General features: G+C 45.7%; 1 protein-coding gene across 2 annotated transcripts in view; it reads right to left on the reverse strand.

The window, feature by feature from the left end:
- The window catches only part of LOC144769074 (E3 ubiquitin-protein ligase RNF14-like), a 189,934-nt gene extending 182,204 nt beyond the window's left edge, over positions 1 to 7,730 (reverse strand). The window contains exons 1-2 of one of the 2 annotated variants that reach the window (XM_078653074.1): positions 7,556 to 7,730; positions 3,127 to 3,288 (exon numbers count right to left, since the gene is read on the reverse strand). In XM_078653074.1, the coding sequence (XP_078509200.1) occupies positions 3,127 to 3,280 (154 nt within the window). In that variant the 5' untranslated portion in view covers positions 3,281 to 3,288; positions 7,556 to 7,730. Of the gene's footprint in view, positions 1 to 3,126; positions 3,289 to 7,430 lie in introns of both variants that reach the window. The other variant, XM_078653075.1, reaches the window with a different exon arrangement.
- Positions 7,731 to 17,872: the final 10,142 nt, after the last annotated feature.

The raw sequence follows: 17,872 nt of genomic DNA on the forward strand, positions 1-17,872 counted from the left end.
AGCCACCCCAACCTGCAGTGTGCCTGTCGCCCAAGAACCCCTATTCTACACAAAGACCCCGGAGGAGGAAAGGTCTCCGTTCCACCCTCCCCCCGACCTCAGCAAGAACAAAAATAACAAACTAAAGACAGAATAATCACAATGTAGAGGGACGCCGGCCAACACTCCTGATAGTGTATACAAAATAAGACATAAGAGCCGAACAGTTAGATCTCCACACCACCTTCGGCACCACCCGGGTGAGCGGCGGAGTCAGTCTCAGGAGGACGATCAGGCAATGAGTCCAGCCAGTCATTAACAGCATCTGGCCGATCAAAGAAAAGGGTACGCTCATTGTATTCGACCCGAAGTCTGGTGGGAAAGAGCATGGCGTAACGTAGGCCCCGATCCCGAAGACGTTTCTTGGCACCACGAAACTCCATACGTTGTCTCTGAACCTGTTGGGAAAAGTCCGGGTAAAAGTTCACCGTAGCATTCTCAAAGGCCACCGGGCCCTTCACCCGCGAGGCCTGCAGGATAGCGTCCCGGTCTCTATAATGAAAAAGCTTCGCCACAATGGGTCTCGGCGGGGCTCCCGGCTTGACTTTGCCCCCTGGAACACGATGTGCGCGTTCCACCGTGAAAAATTTTGTAAGACCAGAAGGGGCCAGATGGTTCAAGACCAGATCCTCAACCAGGAGATCCACCGAGTGGGGTTCAGGGTTCTCCGGTACACCAACCAGGCGAACATTGCAGCGACGCGCCCTATTTTCAAAATCCTCCAGGCGACGGGTCATGAAGTCGTTCCCCCGACGGAGATTTCCGATCTCTGTCTGGAGCTCTGAGACGTCCTTCGTAAGGCTAGAGGATTTAATATCCAATGATTGTACCCTCTCATTCGTCTTGCCGAGATCAGCACGAATCAGATTCACCTCAATAGCCACGGTGTCAAGTTTATGGGCCAAGGCCTCGTACTGTAGGCCGATGGATTCCCTCACACCCGAGATGGCGCCCATGATATCCTGTAGGGAGGGCTCCGCCGACTCTTCCAAAACTCGTTCGGACGCTATACTGGAACCAGGCAGGGCAGCTCCGGGGGACCCCTTAGAATGGGTATAACGGTCCATGACATTTGATTGAACTGGAGCTCCGCGCAGAGGTGTTTTCGTCTTGCGCGTCTCTCTGTCCCCTCTGCCCGCCATTTTGAAGATGCGTCACAGGACAAGCCACCAGGTTCGACGGGCCCGACACCCAAAGTACAGGATCAAAAGTACACTAAAAAGGGGGCACAACTCGGGTAGAGGTCGCCAAGCCAGCAAATAGGTCACATGAAAGTCCAACAGCCGATCTGCCTCCAAGTCTCAGCCGCAACACGATATCCACACCCGTGGCCCAAGTCGGAACAGAATCGAAACCGAAACTTAGGAAGGGGGGACCCACAAGGCCAGATCTCCTGCCGTTGTTGTTCAATTGCAGGACGGCTACAGAACCGCACCCCGTCCCGGGCGCACCTCAAGGGCGGAGCCCAAAAGTTCAGAGCACCATATCTCAGGAATACGAGATCCAAATCAATTTCTGAAAAGTGCCAGGGTAATCAGCCAAACGTCCCCCACACGAATTCTTGCAAGAAATCAGGATTCAGCCAGGATAAAATGCCGGGAGCGGCAAGGGTCCGGAGAGCGCTGTGCTCAAGCGGCCATCTCGGATGCCCGCCAAGCTCCTCCTCCCTAAACATATTCTTAGAGTACTAAGGGCATACAATTGCTTGAGCAATAAAGTGCTTAAGGCATGCAGATACATAATTTTAATTACAGAGTCCTTTCTAAAATATCATAAGGGGTCCAAGCCAACCTAAATTCAACAAATGATTGAGTCTCACACCTGCTGGAGGTAATTTACCCAGTCTAATAGGGGACCCTAGATTTTCTTTCGCTTCTACCTAGCCTTCCTACCTTTATGCTCGTAAAGTGTAGACGCTAGATCGAACACTGACAAGAAATGATCTCGCCATTGCTGGAAGGCGGGGGGTTGTGGACCAAGCCATGCTGAAGCAACACAAATACAACAAACTGCCGTCCTGAGGAAAACCAAATCCTCCCTTTCTACAGCATCTGCTACCTCTTGCACACCGAGAAGCATGATTTGTGGAGTCAATACTAAATTAGTGTCTAGGACGACCGCCAAGAATTGTGAGATCTCTAGCCTGATTGAATCCAGCAGTGGACATGTACAGAACATATGGATCAGACTTGCTCAAGAACGTGGCACCGAGGGCAGGGTATGCCCTCCATACCCCAATCTTTGCAGGAGTGAAATATAAGTCAAAGACTGTTTTGTAATGCTGCACCTGCAACCCAGAGGAGCTGAGTAGGGTACGGTTGAGCTGGAGGGATACATACAAAAAGAGATCACTTGAGTTGAGTCTCTGCTGCCACTTGCTACTGTGTTTCTCCAAATCATCTGAGATGTTAAAGCACAAGTCTGTATATAACCACCAGACCCAAGCAGTAGCTCCAGAAGTGGTTCTCTGGAAAACCCAGTAAGGCTCCCAGTTTTCCTATGGAAAAAAATGTGGATTTGCAGATATTTGAAGAAATCCCTATGGTTTAAATCAAATCTGTCTTGGAGCTCTTTAAATGATGCCAGACCTACTCCGTGAAAAATAACCCCTTCCCCTAGTTTTAACAACGCCTGCCTATCCCATCTTAGCAAGCAGGTATCATGGAATATATCTAGCAAAAGTGAATTCCTCTATAGGGGAATGTACCAAGTAAGTCTGCCTTGGCCCACTTTTTTCCACCGAACGACCCAGATCTTAAGGGCTGTCCCCTAACACCTTGAAGCGGACTTCTTTATAAGAGCTAGATTCCACGACTTTTAACAGACAGCCCTTAGCATCTTCCCCAATTAGCAGCTTATAGGTAGTCGGTGCATTTTCTGTGAGCCCCTGTGCCCCATATTTATCTCTTATAAGAGGTCTCATGTATTAAATAGCAGTGACTAATTTTAATCTTTAGTTCTGTTTCTAATGATAGAATTCAATCCATTTGAAAGCAGTATATGTGACTCAGAAGTAAGAAAAAGGAGAGAAGGTGACGTTTTACATTTCAGAACTAGGACACAGTCTAAAACTCAAAATTAACCCACCGCAAACAAATATTCTGAAGTCCTGCGGCAACTCGAGGCACACTTTTATCTGCCCGCCTTGGCTATACATTGCTCTCTGGAACTCATCATCTTCATAAATACTAGCCAGGGCCAGCAGCTCATCTTCCTGGGCTTCCCTGTCTTCGGCAGACATGTAATCCCCTGTAGATAATGAAAGAAGTGCATCATTAGGAAATGTAAAACAGTTGGTGCACCCAATCACTATTTTACTTTAAAAAGTGATATTTTTTTTGTAGTCATAATTAGGCTTTCTTCGAGAAAATACATAACACAAGTTTTATTTTTAGGTCGAAGCCGACCAGACATTGCAGCTGTATGGTTGCTAACGACGTCTTGGGGACATTCTGAAAGCTGACCTAAGAATGCATTCTGCCCATTGCTTGCCATTGGCTTTGTGGTTTGTAACTCACATTTGCTTGCTTTCTACTTGCTGGCTCTGTTTGTTTTAGGCTCTCCAGCATGTCTTTGTCCCTCTGTGGAGCATAGCATGTTTATTGTATTCTTCCAGGAACGCTCTCTTTCTGTAAAAGACCTTTAAATGTTGTTCTTATTTTGTCATATTTGCTGTGCATTTAAAGATAGAGGTCACATGTCAGGCTCTGTTTTCCAAGGGAGCTTGGTGTTTACTTTTCTTTCTCTGACTTCAAACTGAGAGGCTTTATCTGACAATCTGGGTGTGTGAAAGGAAAGACTTTTTCTAGCGTACAACATTTAAATGAACTGTGCAATTATTCCAGAATATATAAGAATTAGGAAAGCACAAAGGAAGCAAATTTTTTGTAGTTCTGAAGTGTAGTAGAAACAAATATTTGAATATGATCAAAACACTAGGTGGTGCCATTTCAACACATTCTCGTTTGCGTGTTATGAATTTTATCAGTAAAACTGTATGTCTGTTCAAATATAATGGTCATTTCAATTGAAAATGGGTTGTCTTTAATGGTGGTGCACTACCATACCTTGCATACTCCACTCTACACTACTCGACTCTACGTCATTTGACACCACTCCACTTTATGCCACTCTACTCTATGTCACTTTACACCATTCTACTCCAGTCTATACTACTCTACTCTACGCCACTCTACTCTATACCACGCTACTCCACTCCACTCTACGTCAATTTACTCCACTGTATGCCACTCCACGAGACACTATTCCAATCTATGCCATACCACTCTGACACTCTGCCACTCCACTCTACAGCACTCAATGCTTTGTCACTCCACTCTGACACTTTACTCCACTCTATGCTACTCCACTCCATGCCACTCCACACTACCACACTCTACTCTACCACACTCCACTCCACGCTACTCCACTCTACGAGACACTACTCCACTCCATACCATGCCATTCTATGACACTCTTCCAATCCATTCTACTACACTCCATGCCACTGTACTCCACTCTACGACACTCCACGCTATGCCACTCCACTCCACTCTTTCACTTTACTCCATTCTATGGTACTCCACTCTACGACAATCCACTCAACTCCACTCTGCTACATTCCACTCTACACTCAACAGCACTCCACACTACACTCTACCACACTCCACTCCCCTCCACTCTACCACACTCCACTCCAAGACATTCCGCTCTACACACTTCACTCCACTCTATGCCACTGCACAACACTTTAAGCCCCTCCACTTTACAACACTCCACTCTAATCCATGATACTCTATGACTGTACGATACTGTACTCCACTCTGGCACTCTACTCTATGACATTACATTCTCTGCCTCTCTGCTCCACTCTATGTCCCTTCACTTTGTGCCCCTCTTCTCTACGACGCTCTACTCCTCTCTCTCTACAACCACTCCATGCCACTTTACTCCAATCTACTCCCCTTCACTCTATGCCACTCTACATCACTCTCCTCTACACCACTCCACTTCACTCTGCACCACTATACTCCACTCCACTCTACAATACACCTCTCCACTCTACCACACTCCACTACACAACACTCCACTCCACGACACTTCACTCTATCTCACTCCACTCTACAACACTCTACTCCACTCCACAACACTCTACTCCACGCCACTCTCCTCCATGCCACTAGCTTTTATCAAGGCTGAACAGCAGCCACGCTGGTGTGCAACATGGCTGAGACCTATTGGCTTTGCCAATGCTTGTTACTACAGTGGGACTGAGCAAAGTACCTGTATAGATCTACCAATCGCAGGAACTCCTGTATTCTAACATACAGTACTTGCAAACTGTGTTCTCTTCCTTTCCTTTAAATTAATAATACCAATAAACATTGATGTGAACACTTGCTATGCTAAGTCATCATGAGTTTCACAAAAATATATAATGCAAAAAAATAAAATATGGATGAGAACTTGGGAGACATTCCTATCTGGGTATTTCTGTCGCATAAGGTAAAACAATCCTCATATTATAACCAGACTTAAGGTATCACATTAAAGAAGTGCAAACCTCATTACTTACACTGTAGTTAATTAAATTTAAAATGGTCTAATGTGTCAAGAAATGCTTCCCACTCACATGTACTTCTATATGACTCATGTTCACTTATCCTCCCAAATCCAGGGGAAACCGGATATGCCTGCCCTTTCTGTTTTGCCCTCCACCCTGCCAACTCTTGTGCATTACAATTCTGGTCCCTAATCACAGTTCACTGTTAACTCCCATTCTTATTGTTGTTTTATGTGATCTGTTATTCTGGACAGTTATAGCTATTTATTGAGCGCCTAAATACCCACAAATGCACCTTAGAACAATAGTAAATAAGTGGTCCATACACCAATCTAAAGACAATACGCCAACACCAAACCACTGTGCGAAAGAGGGCTGTCACAACCTGACATTTAGACCTGTTCCTTCTTCCTACTGTGGAAAATACTTCTCAAGGAATTTTGCATTGCAGTGGGACACAGCAGTGAAGGTGAAGAGTGACACTCTGTTCACCCTTATATCTGCTGGACTTGTGACTCGTTAAATAGGATTTGCGCCTCGCAATTAGGAAGGGGCGTTCCAAGGATGTCCCTTCCTAATTGCTTCTCGCTACCCTATGTAAGAATGCAATTGCGGTCACAAAACACTGGCAATTTACTACCCTCTTCAAGACGGTGGTAATGCACTCGTAAATAGGGAGGACCCCTTCCCCTTTGCAAATGCAGGGGAAAATATTTTTTAGGGGCAGGCAGTGGTCCCAGGGACCACTACTTGCCCTTCAAAAATGAATCGAAAATGTTAAAAAAAAAATTAAATGCATCCCGGTACTACTTGCCCTTAAAAAATGAAACGAAAATGTTAATTTTTATTTTTTTTGTTAAATGCATCCCGTTTAAAAAAACAACTTTATTGAATATTGATGAGGCATGCAATTTGCGACCCCATGGGAATCGCAAACAGTATCTCTGACACTGTTGTGCATGGCATTTAGCGACTGGCAAATTGCGACTCGCAATCGAGTGCAAGTTCCAAGTCTAAATGCCTGAGTCGTACATTTTATTTATTTATTTATTTAATGCAATTTTATATAGCGCGAAAATTACCCGAAGGTGTCAGAGCGCTTTACAAAAGAACCAGCTGCGATACATAAGGACTTTGGATTACATGAGTTACATAAGAGATACAAACAGAAAAAAATTGCAAATGTACAAGGTTTAAAGTCACTCAAAGAAGAAATATAAACAGGAAAAAATGTCACATGTACAAGTTGTAAAGTCACTCAAGGAAAGATACAAACAGATAAACTCAAAAATCACATAGGAATGGTAGTATGTACAAAGGTTTAGTACATATACTAGTGGTTAGAGTTCTATCTATACAAAAGTCCTATTCCTTCCCTGCCACCCTGCCCCCCTGCCCGTCCAAAACGGCCAAGTCTTAACTATTGGCCTTGGCTATTTCTGCCGTCCTGGGGCGCATTTAAAAAAAATAAAAAGTACGGGAATGGATTCGATTAATTTAAAAAAGTAGGGGCTGCGCACGCCGTGTCCTGCCGATCCCGTCCACTTCGAACACGGAGTACAATGACTAAAAATGCAGCTATCCCCACCATGCGTTACATATCTAGTGCTTGAAATGGAAAAATAGACCTACTTTGTTTCTGAGAAGTGCAGGTACTCGCCAATTAAAAGTATTACGTTTCTCTTGAAAAGTGCTGGTACTCTCCCTCTCAAAATTTAAAAGTGCTGAGTACCGGCTCATTTGAAGCATTAAACAGATCTATGTGCTGGATTACTTTAGAGCAGTAGCCAACAACACGCACCCCTAGGTGAACGGGAGCCCCGCATACCTGCTCTGCGTGATTCAGACCGTTGGCTGCCTTTTATTTTCACAACCTCAGACACACGAATTGTTTGCTTGATTTTTCAGTAAGTTCCCCATTATCGTTGAGTAATATTAAAAAAATGCAAATACCTGGAGGAGGAGGGCGAGCACAGCAGACCGAGTTCTTGCTTTCCTGCTCCAGGAATGCCCCTGTTTAAAGTCGCTGTTTGCACTGTGGGCGTCAGCTGATGTAAGCTGAGGGAAACTCTTCCTGGTGACGTCAGTGTGGGCACAGTCATGTAGAGACCGCACAGTGAATGAGTGTAGTGGCAACCGAGCAGCTTGACAAGAGAAAACAACGAGCGGGGCGTAACCTATCTTAAAGCAACAGTACAGCCAAACTAGCGGCATGCTTCCACAAATGTAACGTCATTAATACAAAACCATGTATTCACATCATTTGTATTAATTACTTTGTGTATGTAGGGCAATTATATCCCGAATACCCTCAACCTGAATTCAACGAAACACCTAGAGGTGAGTCAGCCAGACAGTTACAGAAAAAGGCACATCTGGAAAAATCTAAAGTTTTAGTGAATGCAAGATGAAGAAACACATGAGAAATATAAACAGCGACTGTATTGCCGGCATGAAATACCTCAAGGGGGTTTACAGCCTGTTTTTGATATGTATATGTATATTCGTATTTGTATTTTAACTGTCTTTGCTGTTTATGATGACCCACTGCCAGGGCAAGCAAGCCCAGAGTTCATGATTTATCTCCTTGTTTAGCATGTCATCTCTAGCATGTTCTATCCTATTAGTCTGCATTTGTTTTTTGATTGCATGCTCTTAAATAATGAAAATGCAATCTTAATATAAATTGTATTCTTTTATTTGAACCATTTTTATTCTTTTTCAGTTTAGTAGATGGACCACCAGAGGATAACAATCATGAAGCATTTATATACTGTGGAGCTTGGTATTAGCAGTGTTTAGTCAGGAGCAGTCGGTTCATTATTGCATAACAATAATACAAACATTGACATATCAGATCACAACGGGGGTGGCAATTCACATTCGATCCTCATGGGGCGGCACATCAGTTATCTTCGTATAAGTAGTACCTCCTCATTACGTTTCCATATTGAAAACAAAACAGCTAGCGGCTAGGTCACCTCCTCCCTCTGCCAGTAGAATGGAGCTCACATGCGTTTCCGCAGAGTAGAAGGCCACCCCCCACACCCCCACAAATAAAGGGTCACCAGGGCCCATACCCAAATTAGAGGAGTCAGCCAGCTAATACGGCAAACCAATATGCAATTGAGTAATTGCATGGGGTGAGAGTGCCACCCAGCTAGGGTATGAGTGAATCTTTATACGACTGGAGCTCACGCAGTAGCCCCCCCCCCCCGCAGGGGTCCTATAAGGACCCTCCACAATCTCCCGACCTCCTCCCATCTCAGTGCCACCACCTCAGCCTTGCCCCCTTTAATGGTGGCCGCCGCGTGCCAGTGCTATATGTTCGGGAGAGCGCGTGCCTTCCAGTGCATCGCTATGGACCGCCCGCCGAGTTATGAGGAGGGTGAGGTATTGGATTGGAGACCGTTTTGTAGTTCACTCACTGGCCCCAGCGAACTTTGCACAGAAAATATGAACTATATGTGAGCTTTCATAAATCCATCAGATGTTCTGAATCTTCCGACTCTGCACAGAAGAGCTGAGGATTCTGGACTCTCATTTAAACAAGCATTGGCATAGCCAATAGGTCTCGCCTTTGGGACCTTATAAGTGTTTAGTTATCCAGCACAATATCCTTCGTGCAACAACATCAGCTGTTGCATGCCTAAACACTTATAAGGTCCCAAAGGCGAGACCTATTGGCTATGTCAATGCTTGTTTAAATAATGTTGCTATTTTAAATCTCACAGTTGCATTGATTGCTTTGCTACATGTTTACATTTGTTCATAGTTAAATATCTTATTTAAATTGATGATCCGATGTGCACCACTTTTGCAATGTCTGTTATTTCAAATATATCCACAAAATTCCAAAAGTAATTCGAAATCTTCTCTTTATTGTTGCTTCATAAGTATGTGCCAAAACCCAGCCAACGCGTTTCATCCATGTGAATGTAGACTTCTTCAGGGCACAGAGGATTTGTGAAATTCTATTTGTCATCCAAAAATTGGGGTTCTAAGTCTGTTCATTATTATTATCAGGAATAGAAATAAAAATTACTGAAATAATCCATCAAATAGGACAAACATAAATAGATGATCATGAGATGGCCGATGACTTCTCCATAGTGAAATTCATTGGACCTCTATATCCTACAGTCTGGAAAGATGTGTAAGAAAAAAGGGGGACAAATCCGCCTGTCGTCGAGCTCTACAATTGGTGCGGACCTCTGGAAAACTTGACACTCCTCCCAGTCCCAACCAGATGATGAGCGTGGTGGAGTTTTAGCACGCTTGGTATGGAGAAGCAGCAACATAAGATTTAAAACGTAACACAGTGTTTGGTGTTGGCTTTACTAATAAAAATGTATTTCTACCCAAACAAAACTTTTTAGCAACATTAAGATAATGAAAGACTGGGAAAAAGAACTTATGTTTGTAACCTATTACTTGCATTTTACTTGCAGCTCTTTGATGCCAGTTCATTGGCCGCTTTGCTGTGCTAGGATTGTAATTAATGAACTTCAAGTAGCAAAAAAAGGATCTCTGTGACAAAATCAGTAACTCACTGAGCTTGCTACATAAAATTCAACCCTGTGATCTGCATGATGCATGTGTTTGAAGCACTTTATGATGAGTCAAAATTGACTGGACAAAGCCCCATCTCTCTCCAGCAGGCTCATTAATCACCAGAGTTATCTTACTTTTTTACTAGTAGTGACTGAATATTGCTGGCCTCTGCAGCGGGTGCTTTTAACTCCATCAGACACTTCAAACTCCAGCAGCCTGAGCTTGGAGCGCACGCTCAGTTGTGTATATACACGTGCCTGGGTTATGGGTTGCGCGTGTGTCCGACATTACAGGCGGTTGTATACGTGGGCTTTAGCACTTTGTGCTAGCACGGCCGATGAAAGCTTCAGTCCGCCCCTTGCTCGACCGCTTGTGCACTGTAACACATGACATGCGGTGGCGGTCTCATATACGAGCGGAGCACAGGGTGGGGTCAGCACTCTTTAGGGCGGTCTTACATCCGAGCGGGGCGCAGGGTGGGGTCAGCACTCTCTCAGCACAGTGGTTTTCACACTGATTCTACCCTGATTAATGTGTCATGAGACTAGGGTGCACCAGGTCCAGACTGGGAACAGGAACCGGCCCTGGCAAACTGCTCAGCTGGCCCCCTTTTGGGTGAGGGGGAGTGCAGCTGAGCAGTTTGCGACGGCCAGTTTCGGCCGATTTTGTTACAGGGGGCCAATATTGCCGACCCCCAGTAACAAAAACGGCCCCCCAGGTGCTCAAAACGGCCCCCACCCTAGCCCCCTACTGGGGAAACGCCCGGTGCCCATTATGGCCAGTCCGGCCCTGGGGTGCACATGGGAAACTTCAGAGAGCCCTCTCTCGCGAACTGCTTGAAAAACCCACTGTAGGACAGACATTAAAGTGTATTGCTCTGATCGGCCGATGGGAAAAGTGTCTTTGGCACAGAAGTGTCTAGTCATCCAGGCACGTGGGTCAGTCAGTACAGTCACCTAGAACGGAATGCAGTCATTCATTTACGATTATTCCCACGTCGGTGGGCATGAAGCGCCTGTAGTGACCATGTTTTAAAAATAAACAAAGAAAGAGGGAGTTAAAGGGACGAAGCACAGAGATAAGGTTTCAAACGGGGGCGAGACTCGTACAGCATTTCCCTTGCGGGAGCGAGCAGCGGCGCCATCTGTTTCAAAACCACAAGAACGATAATTACAAACCGCTGCTCGTTCCCGAAAGGAAAACGCCAAAACGTGCACGAGTGCCAATAGAAACCAATGCAAAACATGCATGAGTTTCAAGCAAAGTCCTGAGCGATTCCAAAAGGTCCCCTCCTAAGCAGCTCTTGTGCGCTGCGGAGGTCACACCTAAAAAGCACTGGCACAAGTAACTGTATAGAGAGTGAGTGTCGGGGAGTCGGAGTAGAAAGGGTAGAGGTTTCTTAATATGTTCCCCTTTTAACTCATCTTGCACCCCACTTCACACACACGCACAACACGTTAATAATAATCCTGGAGAGCAGACTCACACAAACACCACTGACCCCTCACAATGTGGGGCTTACACGCAGCTGCTCAGGAAAACAATTGAATAACAAAGCAAAAAAAAAAAGCAAGTATTGGCATAGCCAATAGGTCCCGCTTTTGGAACCTTATAAGTATTTAGTTATGCCGCACAAAATCCTTGGTGCATCAACATTAACTGTTGCATGGTTAAACACTCATAAGGTCCTAAAGGCGAGACCTATTGGCTATGCCAATTCTTGTTATCTGTTCTAGTCAGTTTCATCTTTATTTCTTCTTCTGGTTGTTATTCTTGGGTTTATATAATCCTATCTTCCACTTCCGGGGGGGTTTGTGGAAAGCCAATTCATCACTATTCTTCTTCTCACTGATAATTGAACAAGTTGCAGGCATTTTCTTTTATCTTATATTTAGATCTGCTAACTTCAAAGTCAACCAGATAAGTTTGTTGTTTTGCCTCTATTTTTAGTTGTAGATGTTACAGTATTCGACTTTTCACCATTTCCCAATAATTCTGAAGGGTTTGGCAGCCTCAAAATAGGTGAAAGAATGTGATGTCTATGAGCCTGCATTTAAGGTAGCTTGCATCCCTACTGGGGTATAGTTTGTGGTGCAGGTGTAAGTCGCCCACAACAGAGTGCCTGCTGAAGATTCATCAAGGCATGATTCTCCCAAGCACACACCACATTCATCCCTCTCACATTACCTTTGAACACTTTTCAGCTGGGCCGCGTCACTTTGGTGCCAGCCTGGAACAGATTTTGGCCCACAGTAGATCAGCTATCCACAGTGACCGATGTTGGTGGTGGCGACTGATGTTGGCAGTAGAGCCCAGGTGGCTGCCATGGTGAGAAGCCCGGAGTTTTACTCCATTGCAAATCTATCACTGCTGTCTCTCGCCCAGGGGCATTGGAGCACAGTGGGTGCAGATGAGTTGCTGCTGCCTCATACCTGCTGCATCTCACCCAAAAGACACTCTAAAACCACTACCCTTTCAACAGGCCTCATTAATGTCAAATTCACAGCCTCGTGATTTCAGAAATTAAACATTTTCAATATTATTTTTAACAGAATCATTGTTGTTAGTTATTTATCTTAAACAGCTAACGGCCATTGACAAAGCCAATAGTCTTAGCTGGTGTTGGTCAATTTTTGTGCTATATATCTGGATGCAATAATTAACAGCCCAGAGAGTCACCAACATACAGGTCAGGTGGCACTCTATGGAAATCATAGAAAGGCAAATTAGGTGTTTAAGTCATGCCCTTATTGACAAAGCCAACGCCCCTATTCTAGCCCCCCACTTTTTTCATCCTACTTAAAGCCCGGGTGCTTGGGTGTGGATATCAGACACCCCCTGCTCTTGTTACTTTAGGTTCCCTTTGAAGCCCTGACAACCATTTGATATTGTGCATCAAAAGTTGGCTAAAACCTGCGCCTGGAACCAATGGCAGTAACAAAGCGAGGTTTCTGGGCGTGATTGTAATTAAAGTCGCTGGTCTTTTACTAACATGGGGACTTTTATTATCTTGCATGCATGCACTCTGTAATTAAGGTGCTAATTTAAAGTACGGCCCCATTCACGTGCTGTTTCTCTCTTATCAGAAACAGACAAAAACCCGCCTTTATTCACTACTTTGCTCCGCAAACAAAAGAGGGGCAAAGACAGACTAATGGAGTGCATGCAACCCCGGAGTTACACGCCGGGTAATTATAGATGGCCGGGGATGCATTGGATGTAGAGGATGGGGTGGCGTTCTACCAGGGATTACTAGCATCAGGAAATGAGAGGCAGAGAAACTTCTCAAAACAAAGCGCACACCCTACAAAGGGAGTCAGCCTTGCAGGCTTCACTCACTAAAGCGGAGTTGTAACTTGCCCACAAGAGGAGGCTGTCTTGGCGCTCATATAAGGAATTCCAAGCAAGGGTTGTCATGTGAGCATTGAACCCAAGAATGTCGGTAGCTTAGTGTGTCTGTTCTTTGATCAATCAGATGCTTTTCATACAGATTTCAGTGCCATTTAGACGACAGGCCAAAGTAAATCAACTGTTGAAAAATAAAATTACAATGAAATGCGTGAAGGGTAGGAGGAAGCAGGCTACTTGAAAAATAATTACCTTCAAAGAGCTCCCATTGGCTACTGCGGGCCTCTGAAAGCCTGGTGCCACCACAGGGCTGATAGCTGCGCCCCTGCTGGTGTGAGATAAAAGTACAGCAGGCACCAATTGAAAGCAGAAAAACAAAAGCGTTTACCTTGCAGGAGCGAGCAGCGGCAGTCACGATAATTGCTAACAGATGGTGCCGCTGCTTGCTCCCACAAGGTAAACGCCACATATGCGCGAGGGCTCATTGGGAACAGTGTAGCACATGCACGAGTTTCCCAAGAGGTCATCCCCTATGCAGCTCTTGCGTGCTGCGTAGGCGAGACCTAACAAACCAAAAGTCATTCTGATGAACCGTTAACTAAGTTTTGTTTGCACCTGGTTACCATGGACGCTCACGCGGCCCCTGTTGGCCACGTGAACCGGTCAGAGCCATTATGACAACAGGTATATGAGCTCTAGAACGTGGCATCTCTGGGCATTTCTTGGCCTGGAGCTAGAGAGGCGCCAGCCGAGTCCAGGTTGGTGTCTACCTACTGTGGAATTTTAGTTTATGAGCTGAACATCATCTGCGCCATCTTGTCCATTCCTCAGACTCACGTATGAGCATACACGACAACCATTTTAGGTACCATGGTCTCCCTGTTCACGATCGGTCACCAGCACACTTCCCTGACCCTGCAAGCCTCCCCCATGCACCCTGGCCGCCTCCGCTCTCACATGTACAAGTCATGACCTCTCCTTCCACATAACTCTGTCTCTGAGAATCACACCCCGCGCCTGACCAACACCTCCTTTCCTTCCATGAATGCCCCTCAGTCGATAAATCCTCCCTCAACGCGTGATTATCCACACTGACCCTTTCTTTCATAAATACCTCTCCTTTGATGACCCCTTCCTCTGAGCCCGATTGTCTAGGCGCACACATTCCAAAGGAATCGGCGGAACACTCAGCTGCGTGATAGCCTCCTCTTATTGTATGGGGGGGTGAGAACCTCTACTGTAGCCACGTGTTGGAATAAGCCGGAACTGGGGGGGGGGGGGTACCGGGGATGTCATCCTTCACTACTTCACAATGTCTTTATTGTAATAAAGAACGGTCTCATTCATAAACCAGTGTATAAAAGATCAGGCCTCAGAGAGGCTTAGGAGAGAGCACCTCGAGACGATACCTTGTTGTCCGATCTGATGTGTTCTGCTCCGTCGGAATAAAACGTGTTTCCTGTCTTCCTGTCTCCAGCGCCTGCCTCTTTATTTGATAATCTTCATAAGGTATTAGAGGCGTTTAACGCCGGGCAAAATTACTTAAGAAACATCGACTAAATCGCCTGACCATTTTTGCTGACATTCAACAATTGGCGTCCCAACGTGTGGGGCCCATCAGCGACACGTGAATCCGGTGGGAGAGGTCCCAACGACAGAGTGAACGACTGCAACGATCGGAAGAGCTCCTGTCCGATAGACCCTCGTCTGACAGCCGATCATCTGAACTTCACTGGTTCCGAGCAGACCTCTCCCCGAGTGATCTACGGTCCTGACTGGGAACCATCAGGAGTGCCACGGTAGCAGCAGAGAGTAGAGGACGATCGGGCGCTGGAAGCGGAAGACGAGAAACTGTCCATACGGTCCGGGTAAGGTCGTGTAACACGACAAACTAAGAAATATTTTGATTGATTGATTGAAAATACTAGTATTACTCTCCGAATTGTTGGTTCTCTTGGAGATTCTCTGTCTGCAAACTGAGAGGGATAAAAATATTCTCTCTTCCTTTGCATGCAGCGAGGGGTAGGTAACGCAGGCTTTTGCCCCCATTGTAATCCGTCGTGCCTATCTTTTCTCCCCCATTGATTGATTGTTTTCCCGAACATTATTTGTTCGAGGATTGTTTTCTCGAGAATTCTCTGTCTACAAACGGGGAAGGGTAAAAAGTATTCTGTCCTCCTTTGCAGATAGTGAAGAATAGGTAACGCAGGCTTTTGCCCCCATTGTAACCCATCATGCCTATTTCTTTCTCGCCATTGATTGTTTGATTGAACGAACATTAATTGTTCGATATTGGTTCTCTCTTTGGGTATTCCCTATTTGCGAATACTGTAGAATAGATATATTCTGTCTAGTCTTCGCGAAGTAGTGAAGGATAGGTAGTGCAGACTTTTGTCCCCCTTGTAACCCGTCATGCCTATCTTCTCCCCATTGGTCAGTAGTTGGATCAGCCCGGACCGTTTATTAGAGATGAACCATCCAGCTCCATTGGAAGGCACCCCTAATAAGGACATGTTCACTAAACAAGGACTAGTCGCCATAGCTTATAGTAAGCTATGGCATAAATATACGAAAAGTGACCCCAAAAATCAGTGGCCACTGATAGGTTCCTTTGATGATCATAAAATAAAAGCGCTAGAAGCAGCTGTTAGACTAAATAAGGCAACACTCACTATGCTCGATAGTATCGGCATGTGGCGCAAAGAAGCAGAGCAACGAAGGAAAAGAGAGGAAACAAAAATAGGGAAAGAATTGCGAAAGGCAGCCCACCTGGCAGCGAAGGAACTAGATGAAGAGATAAAAAGGAGAGAGGAAGTTAGACAATTGCAAGAATCAGGGTCAACAGGCCAATGCCCTGTTAGGACCCCCTCTGCGCTCTATCCAGAAATGCCCTCCAAACAACGGGCAAACGACGAGTTACTGCTAGGTCCTCCGATCATCTACATGCCCCCTCCTTATGCCCCCTGCCAGCCACTGGCACAGCACCTACCAGTCCTGAGTGCGAGCGAGGGTGACCCTAGCGCTAGTGCCCCGGCTCTTACGGCCTTCGCACCAGCCACATCGGGAACATCAGATGAACTCGAGACTAGCAAGCAGCTAACGGCAAGACCAAATAGGTTGAGCAAAGATGAGCGGGATGGGATTGATAAGATAGCAAAGACACTGGTAGAACGGAAAGAGAGCGAAGAATATGCGATGAATATGCACAATTCACATGCCGGTAGCCACAGACGGCATTTTATTTTACGGTTCAGCTACCACACCCTGAACGCATATGAGGATAGGTATCAGAATAAGGGTCCTGCTAAACTGACGGCTCTATATAGGAAGATCGATGTTGGAGATGGGACTGAAAGTGATGTGACGGACCTCTTCATGCAAATGCTTGAAGTCTTCCGCCACCTCGCTGAACAGAAACCAGAGGTTAAGATCACAGTCTCTGAAACGGCTGAGCCCCCATTAGAAGTAGCCAACACTATGATGCCTATCAGAGAAGCCACCCCTTACTGGGTTCCCCCAAGAGGTCAGGGAACAATCGACGATATTAACCACGCAGATGCAAAAGGGAGGGTTGTGTACAACTGGGTTTATCAACCATGGGATCGACAAGATATTTTAACCTTTAGGCAAACCCTGCCCGATTTAAGAAAGAACCCGACAGCATTTTATACTGAACTAAATACAGCCTTGGGCTCAACCATAATGACTCTAGCGGACATTGATTTGTTTTTTGGGTTATGTCTGCCGGCTGACGTGTGGAAGCAAATCCGGAAGGCCAACCACACAGATCTGTTCGGACATACTTGGAATCAACTCAGTGAACTAGATAGGCAGCGAGAGCCCGGAAGGAAACCTGTAAAAGACATACTGGAACTCCCGGACAAAATAGTGCAGAAGCTAAAGACATTGATCCCAGAGAAAAAGGTAGACTGGTCAATAGTCACGGCTTGCCACCAGAAACCCCAGGAAGACGTATCAGAATATTTCTCCCGATTTGAAACAGTGTTCTCCGACTACAGTGGCCAAGACATGACCACCGCAACCGGACAACACCTATTCGTGCAAAACTACGTAAAGGGGCTATTACAAGAGGTCTCCCAGAAGTTACAGACAAGTGAGAGTAGTTGGGGGGCCTCCAAACCTGCAGCTATCCTTCAGATGGCTCAGTATTACGAACACCAAAAGAACGAGAACGAGAGGGCGACTGAGAGAAAGAAAAAGGACTTAAAAGAACGAGTGATGATTGCTCAATTACAGGGAGTGACTAGAGGAAGGGAACAGTATAGGGGAAACTACCAGTCGAATGCCCCTAGAAATTCACGCCCTAGAGACCGCACACCCACACCCGGTGCTCCACGAACAGACCTC

The sequence above is a fragment of the Lissotriton helveticus genome, chromosome 7, assembly GCF_964261635.1.
Source record: "Lissotriton helveticus chromosome 7, aLisHel1.1, whole genome shotgun sequence".
NCBI classification, from domain to species: Eukaryota; Metazoa; Chordata; class Amphibia; order Caudata; family Salamandridae; genus Lissotriton; species Lissotriton helveticus.